The 9535-nt window shown below is 30.2% G+C and overlaps 1 protein-coding gene across 1 annotated transcript; it reads left to right on the top strand.

The window, feature by feature from the left end:
• On the top strand, positions 3199 to 8111 carry LOC109349590 (flavonoid 3',5'-methyltransferase-like). Its single transcript, XM_019590455.1, has 5 exons — positions 3199 to 3314; positions 4044 to 4129; positions 4749 to 4896; positions 5684 to 5812; positions 7720 to 8111. The coding sequence occupies exons 1-5, from the start codon at positions 3261 to 3263 to the stop codon at positions 8008 to 8010; spliced, it is 708 nt and encodes a 235-aa protein (XP_019446000.1). The 5' UTR covers positions 3199 to 3260; the 3' UTR covers positions 8011 to 8111.

The following is a 9535-nucleotide window of genomic DNA, read 5'->3' as shown; positions in this document are numbered from 1 at the left end:
TTCTCCAAAGCAAGCATATGCAATCTCGGAAAAGTATCTCTAAGCTTTTGCTGACCAAACCAAACATCATGTCAAAATCTAGTGTGTAATACATCTCCAATTTCCTTCCAGATATTAGCCACTAAATAAGTAGACCCATCACCCAAGGGCGATCCAATTTTAACCAAATCCCTCCACCACCTCGATGTCGAAGGAATGGTGTTAAAAAACCCTGAGCTCTATACTTAGAATCAATCACTCTAACCCATAGAGCATCACTGTCTACTACTCTTCTCCATTTCCTTTTTCCTAGAAGTGCATCATTAAACCTAGAAATATCCTTAACACCCAAACCGCCAAGCTTTTTAGGCTTACACACCTCGGACCAAGCAACCCACAGAATACCTCTAGCTCCACTCTTGTTACTCTGAAGAAAATTTCTCTGAAGATAAACCATTTTGAGATAACCTTTTTCGGAGCCTTGAACAAAGATAACATGTATATAGGCATATTTATGAGCACCGAATTAATAAGCACCCCTCTTCCACCAAACGAAATATGTTTGCATTTCCAACCAGCCAATCTAGAAGCCACTTTCTCGATAACATTCTACTATGTCGAGTATCTACTTGGATTAGCTCCTACTGGAATTCCAAGGTAGAGAAAGGGAATAGAACCAATTTTACAAGACAAAAAAGTAGTTGCAGTAGAAAGAAGACAATTTGCCACATTAATGCCAATCAAAGAACTTTTATTGAAATTGACCTTAACCCAGAAACCATCTCAAAACATATGAGGATACTCTTCACACACCAAATGTTATTCTCTTTCGGAGTGCAAACCAGAATGGTAACATCCGTAAACTGAAGGTCAGTAATCTCCACACCAAATCTTCTCACTTTGTACCCCTCAAATAGTCAGCTAGATCTAGCTTTTCTCACCAGGCCCGCAAAACCTTCCGCCACCAGAAGGAAAAGAAAAGGTGTCATAGGATCACCCTGTCTGATACCTTTAGACACTGAAAATTGCTCTGAAGGAGAACCATTAACTAGAACCGACATCGACGTTGAAACCAAACAAGAGTTAATCCACATCCTCCATCTACTAGAAAAACAAATCGACCAAGTATATAATCAAGGAATTTCCAACTATCAGAATCATACACCAAAAATTGATGTTGTTGGTTATCATCTTATGTTTGCATGTATCATTATTTATTATTAAATAAAAATATTATATGCATGAATAATGAATAATATACTAAATGTATAAAATTACACTAATAATACATAAATATTAAATTTATAATCTATATGTACATTATAAATGAGAATAAATTGTATTCTTATACTATGAGATAAGTTATTTTCTCTTACTAATAAAATTATAACATGTGTACTATTTTTTGTAATTTTTAGAAATATTTTTTAAAAAATGATTAAATATAACATGTCATGATTTTAATAGATGATGAAGATAACTTATATCTAGACATGCGAATATACTTTATTTCTTGAGTTTAAAATATATACATTGACAATATAAAGTTTTTTACACTGTCAGCACATCGCTCACCATTGATTTGTATTATTTTTGTTTGAGATTCCATATTGGTTAACAAATTAATCATAAATGATTTACTGACAATATACAAAACTCTTCCATTATCAAAATATATATATATATATATATATATATATATATATATATTAAATCCTTATTTCTTTATAAATTGTCTTTTAGTTCTGAGACCTATTCTGATCTTGGTCGTTAACTGGTTATAGCCTATAGGGTTTAGTTGATAAAAATAAAAACAAGACTCTTATAATTCTACTTCTGAATATACATAAATTCCATATTATTTTATCCAAATATTCTCTTCTGTTTTACTTCATTATGTGTAAGATATATGTTAACCAATAGAATAAAAGTCACATTTAAAAAAGTATCTGAAATAAATAACTTACCAAAAAGATAAACTTAACTTGGGAGACATTGCATATCTAAACTCACGTTTATCAATCACTATATGTTTAATTATTAATTTTTGGTAAGTTAAGATGTTCCTTTCTTTCGTTATAAAATTGTGCTACTTTAAACTTTGTAAGACGTGGAAAATAATCTTGAATTTCAATAATGTGTAAAGGAGATATTAAATTCTGGTTTGCATGTGAAATGATCATTAGCACCATCAAAAATGTAAAAAATTGGATGAAAAATATTAGGTGTAATGTATAGCCTAATGTTTTTCTTAGTTTAACAAAAAATATCATCATATCTATTGATAAGAAATTAATTTCTTTGAAGTTGTATGATTAAAATTTCAAACAAGTATCATTCACATAAATTAAACTTTTAATTTTTTGGTCTATCTGAAAATTTAATGATGATCTTACACGACAAGACCCACGTCTTATACATCAAACAAATGTGAGTAGTTGTTTTTAATAGTGAAAAATATTTTGCACCTGAATTGTATTTCAGGATTTTTTTCACATTTTTAAATTTAGAGATTAAAACATATGATGGTTCAGGCCTTCGGAGCTAATTTTTTATTGTTGACATTTTCCTTGCCATAAATTTATCCAACTTAATGCATTAGTAAGCTGGTTGCTTTGACTCGAAATTGATTTTGACCAACTAAATGTAGAACCAAAACCATATCTTGCATCCAAACTGTCATTTAAGTGGCAGAGTTATCACTTGTTACAAAGTTATCCCAATCTAATTAGATATTGCTTTATAAATAAAAGATAAGAGATTCATATTTTAAGACTAAGTTTTTTAACCTACTCCTCATAATCACCATTAATTCTAGAGAAATCTAATAATTTAAGTAAGTAAATCTAAATCATTAGATATCCCAACTCTAAATTAAAAGATAAATTTAAAAAAAAAATAGCATTTTATATTATTTATTAAAATCTGATTGGTTCAAGATAGAGAATATGATATTATCTTCATTTAAGTGAACTTAGTATGGAACAGAAACGTTTATTGGGAATCCACAAATTTCAACATCTCATGCACTTTTTGAGTATTATAAAGCCGAATAGATATCTATCTTAAATGGTGTCTCATTTTATATCTTAAGCTAATTAGAGTATTCCATTTTATTATTTTTTGTTTTTAAAATTTTAATTTTATCCATATGTTAATATATGATTGGCTTGAGACAGACAACGACACATCACTAATAACACATTCTCATCCTTATAAAGCCAGTTTAGTGAACAGAAAACTCATCTACTGACTCTGAAGTTTTGCACTATACTTCAACCATGGAGGAGGGATCAACACACAAGAATATCCTCAAAAGTCCAGTACTTCTTAAGGTCATTAAATTAAGCCAATTAGTTCATGTATGTATATAATTTCATGTATGTATTACAATCCTCAATTTCTTCTGGGAGAGTGAGGTTGGCCTTTCTGTTCAAACAAAATGTGCATCTTCTCATGTGTATTTATCATTTGGCGCAATAGTTAGGTTGATTGCCTTATGAACTGATGGAGATGACTAGCAGTGTTTTAAATTGTGGTTGCGGTTATTGCGATTACGGTCATTGCGACCGTTGTGATGCGGATTGCGGCCATTGCGGTGTGAATTATTTTGTGAGAAAAAACATATTTTTGACATCGGTCTGATGCGGTTCCGTTGCGACCCGACACGGTCCAAATGCGGTCTGATGCGGTTGCATCGCGCCTGTTGCGGTCGCATCACTGTGAATCGGGATCACGTGATGCGGTTGCGGCGCTCACCGCAACCGCAATATTGCGGCCCATCGCGTGATGCGGTCCGCAATTTGATACACTAGTAACAAGTTCAACTCTTAGAGATAATATCTTCATTTTGAGGCTACGTAAATCTCCCTTTCCCAAATGTCACTAGGTGGGAGATCATGCAGTGAGCCACCCTTGTTCATTTGAGTTATAAAATTCAATTACTTGCTTGCCTTTTTGCTTTATATAACACAGCTCTGTTGGTCATCCTTATTTAATTAAGTTGCCATAGATTTTCTTACAAATAGAGATATTCATTTTCAGTGCACATATTTTTTCCACAGTACATCCATGATACGAGTTCCCTTCCAAAAGAGCACGAGCAATTGAAGCAGCTCAGAGAGGCAACTGGGCAAAAGTACGATAGAGTGTAAGTATTTCCATATTGTTACAAATACACACTCCAATATTCAGTTTTACCATCAACAATATACTTGTTTAGTGATTCTCACCAGATCCATAAGTATTAACTTAAGTCATAGGTCAAAGTTTCGATTCATGAGAGACATGGGAAAACCAGTCAAACATCCCAAAAATAATTAATCATGTAGCCATAGAGTGAGAATCATTTTCAGTAGTAGAGAATGAAGTAATAAAAAAAATCAAATGAAAAGCAAAATCTACTAACATTTATCATTTTATATATATTTAAATTACACTTTTAGCCTCAAAACTATAAATAAAGCCCAAAACTTCCTCTCTGGGAGAGGATCCTGATTCTCAGGCATAGAGTAAGGAGATACGATTCCTTATGCTTTATCAATTAATTATAATTGACATGTATAATTATGTACGTGAAACATTAGTAGATGTGGGAAATGGGAGATGCCATATGATGTGGAAGAATTAGTGATCACATGTGCAAGTGTTAAATTAATTCAAAGCTATTTATTCATCAATAATAGGAGAGTAATGATTTATTAATCCGTCCGAAAGTATATATTTCTTAATTAAAGGGTTGATTGATATATGTATATATGTGTTGGCAGGAAAAGTCTAATGAATGTGCCAGTGGACGAAGCTCAGTTCATAAGTATTCTTCTAAAAATCATGAACGCCAAGAAAACACTTGAAATTGGAGTCTTCACTGGTTATTCTCTTCTTGCTACAGCTCTTGCTCTGCCTCCTGAGGGCAAGGTTATATCACTTTCCCATCTTTTCCTCTTAATTTCTCTTTCTTTTTTCTCACTGCTTAGCATCCCTACTTTCACCTTTTTCTTTATAGAGCATTGTTAGTTTACACTTAGGATCATGGAGAGGTAATTGGTTCAAAAAATAAAGAAAAATGCAATTTTTAGTGACACATTTATCCTTTTAATTATAATACAATTACACTTTTGTCACTAAAACTCTTCATTAATGGAGAGGATCTTGTTCATTGGTTTATGTGGCTAGCAACCACAATTACTTTAAATGCAATATAGTTAATCATAATTACAATCAAAATTTTAAAAAATATTAGTTAGTGTTTTAAATTGCAATCGCGATCATAGTTGCAGTTATTGCAGCCTTGCAGTGTGAGTTTTGTTTGATTAAAAATATATTTTTCAATTTGATGTTGGAAACAGTCTAATGTGGCCTAAAAGTGGTCTAATATGGTTAGGTTGTGGCCAAATGTAACCATAATTATAATGTGATACAGTTGTGGTGATCATCTCAACCACAATATTAATGTCGCAACATATGATGCGGTCCACAATTTAAAACGATGGATAAACTTACTTGATGTGCTTTAACAAACATTCATTCTTTTAACAATATTATTAAGATTTGATACGATCCTCTGAATAAGGGTAAACTCGCATATTTAGTGAGTTCCATATAAAAATTCAAAGATCATTTAATTAGAAACTTATCTTGATTGAAAAAGGAATAGAAAAATAAGAACCAATGAAGTTCCAAAAGGATTTGTTGTGTGTCGCAGGTAATAGGTATTGACATGGATAGAGAAGCATACGAAACTGGATTGCCCTTCATTCAGAAGGCAGGAGTGGAGCATAAAGTTAACTTTATGCAGGGCGATGCATTATTAGTCCTCAATGATCTCATTGACGTAAGTTTCTTTTATAAACTTGAATTTGATGCTCAACTTTTGTTTGAATTACATAATATCGGTAAATACATAATAATAACAAAAAAAAATAGAATAGTACCATATTTTTATCCTTTAGATTATGATACTTACATATACAAAAATAATAATTTACGTCTATAGTATTGAAGATAATTATTTCCCCCTTTGTTTTAAGTACATTTTGTACATTTTCTAATGTGACACTGCATCCCCACCTTTACAAGTACGAGTAAATATTAGAATACTATCATAATTAATTATTACATGTAAACATTATAACCAAATGAGCTAATTTCTTTTAGTTGAACAAAACCCACTTTAACTCAGGTATTTTAAACATTGAATGCATTAAAGTGTAAGATTTTAGAGTATTATTTGTAATTCATATTTAGTTATTATTTACTCTTTAAGTATAAATAAAATGAGCAATACCAACAAAGTGTTGGTCTAGTAGTGTAACTACGTAAGGTCACATTAGATTTTAGGTTGACCAAAATGTCAAGAGTTCGATTCGTGTGAACGACACTTATTCGAAAAGATAGTCAAACACTCGGAAAGAGATTAGTTCCTTACTCAAAGGTGAGGGATACACTTGATAATACCGAAAAAGTAAATGAACACTGAATAATATACTAATTGTATATAATTTTTTATTGATAGTTCATAGATATTACATTTTTTTTGATCGGACCAAAAGGTAAAATAGTCTTACTAAAAAATATTTAATTTATAAACTAGAAATGAAAAATGTAAGCATATAACATATATGATATTTCTTAGTAAAGACATTACTTTCTCCTTGAGTTACATGTGTATATAAATAATCTCATTTATTCTTTGAAATAGGCAATTGATTAGGATGAAGACAACTATAAACAAACTTTACTACTATCAAAGTCATAAATTCAAATTCCAAACTTACTTTTGACTTTACCTTAACCCAACATCACTCCCAAGCAAATGGCACAACAAAAGTTAACACCTTTATGTAATTATATAGAAAGTAAAAGAGAAGATAAATTAATTAAAAATGATAGAAGTTGTCATTATGTCACAATTTACTATTAAATAATGCTAGATAAACACATTTGTATAATTATAACTTCAAGTACACTAAAATAATAGTAGATAATCAAAACCTAAGTATATAAACTTGCATGAAATTATTGTAAATTAAAATGACAAAAGAAAAATATGCATAGTGGTTAGTGGAGATGTAAGGTATCAATTCCCTAACTATTGCGCATGCTAAGTGAGTACTGACCATCTAAGCTACATGCCCTTGTGATGCCATTCTGAAACGACGTATCATATATCATTCTATTATGTAACTTTTTTAAGGATACTTATTATTTATCTTTCGGTGAAGTGCTTATTTTCCACGAAAAATAATAATCGGCAATTGAAATATGTGGTTCTGGCCACTTTATAAACACTACTAGCTACGAATCTCATGTCCATATTTATATATCACTTTGTATCTCAAACCAATTAAAAAATTTCATTCAATTAAGACGAAAAAATCATAAAAATATAAATTAATATTTTAGTATTATCTTGTGGGTTGCCTTTGCCCAAATTCAACCTGTTAATATTAAATTAACATTAACAATTAGCCGTGAGCCTAATTATGTTTTTTTAGTGAATATCAATGTACTAACAAATATTTTTTTTAAACTTAAATCATTAATCTCCTTAATTATGTCCATGATGGATAATGTGGGTGACATTATAAAAACATTCTTATATTTTCCTTATATAATGTTAAACTCTCTTGAAGATTCTGGATATTCTTAATATTTTTTCTAAATCTTTAATAACCTTATTGTCTTTATTAATATTAGAAATTGAAAAGGAAAAAATAAACAAAAACTGATAAATTACAGGAAAAACACGAAGAATCATTTGATTATGTATTTGTGGACGCTGACAAGGAAAGTTACATAAAATATCACGAGATGGTGTTGAAATTAGTGAAGAAGGGTGGAACAATTGCCTACGACAACACCTTATGGTTTGGCTCAGTGGCTATGGCTGAGGACGATGAAATGGAAGATTCAGTGAGGCACAGTAGAAAATATGTAATTGAATTCAATACCTATATTGCAAATGATACTCGCATAGAATCAACAATTGTTTCTATTGGGGATGGTGTAACCCTCTGCAGGCGTATCTAATCTCTATAGAGGGAATAAAGAGAAAAAACTAGCACTATCAATTATCAAGGCTATTTATGAAAGACTAAAATTATATAAATAAAGTTGTAATTTATTTTCTCTAGTAATGGATCTTTGCAGGTTATGTTGATATTAGTTTTATTATTGTTTTGTTACGAAGCATGGATACTAATATGTATATCAGATACCATACCTTTCCATTATGTTAATACACATATTTTTATATGATATAAAGTATTTGAGATACACATAAAATATGCATATACAATTCATATAATATAATAAACATATAATTATTGTTATAAATTCCAAACAAAAAACATATTTCTTGGACATTACTAAATACAAAATGATATTCATATTATTATAAGAAATCTTTACTTAATACCGACAAGTAAGAACATTATCAATCTCATATAATCGATGTCCAGCCTTATGCATATCCATTTCCTATTCATTTTCTATGTAATACACATGTTTTGTTCATTTTCTATGTAATACACATGTTTCATTTTCTATCACTACAAGTCCATTTAGTACATTGAATATCATCTTTATCTCTTGTACTTAATTAATTGTACAATATTTTTCTCTCTTAAAATGTTATGACATGGTAGTTTGGGTGTCTATGAAGTATTAGAAAAATATTTTAGGAGTAATTTGGAAGTATCGGCTTTATAAGTTATTTATTTTTTAAAATAATTTCGACATGCTATGAGTATATATCAATGAAGTATCAAATAGTATCGACATTAGATACATATCATATATGATATATGAAGGTTATTGAAGTGTGAGTGATAGATTGTTTGTCCCATTTTTCTATTGAAATCACTTTTCCATGTAGATGTAGTTTTTTTTGAATATAATAGGAACGGGAAAATAGACTAATGGTTGAAGTGATTGATGTTTGATTTCTCCATTAAAATTTAAGTCTTATTCATGAAGAAAATTCTCACTAGAATAAGACCCGTATATTCTTCTCAATTTGAATATGTTGGTGAAAGATATATGTCACCGGCGAAAAAGAAGTTAAAGCATGTGAAAAAGAGTGTGAAAGGCATAATCTAATAACCAAATTTAGACAAATAATTTGCCCAGTGGTTTCCTTCTTAATTTTTCCAACAGGTTACCGTTGAACTTGTCAATTTTTTTTAATCTAAAAAAATCAATATCCTTGAAGTTGAATCCAATAAATGCGAGAGTCACTCACTAGTTGACAAATAGATGATTAGATGAATGACTCCTATAACTATTTTAGACCGATAAAGTCACGAATTATTTTATGATTGAATATATATTCATTTTAGACTTTCATGATTTTTTACCTTACTAATCTAATTCTTAATAATTTCAAAATACAATTTAAGTTCTTAAGGTTTTCAACGTAGAACCACGTTAGTTTTTCTGTTCCTTCTCATCTGTTAACATTAATAGACTTGACTACGTGTAGTGTTAATAAATGACATGACTACACATATTATGTCTATGCTGATAAGTTTGACAAGTCACTCGATGATGTTAT

The sequence above is a fragment of the Lupinus angustifolius genome, chromosome LG01, assembly GCF_001865875.1.
Source record: "Lupinus angustifolius cultivar Tanjil chromosome LG01, LupAngTanjil_v1.0, whole genome shotgun sequence".
In the NCBI taxonomy this organism is placed as follows: domain Eukaryota; kingdom Viridiplantae; phylum Streptophyta; class Magnoliopsida; order Fabales; family Fabaceae; genus Lupinus; species Lupinus angustifolius.
This window is presented reverse-complemented; position numbering and strand designations above follow the sequence as displayed.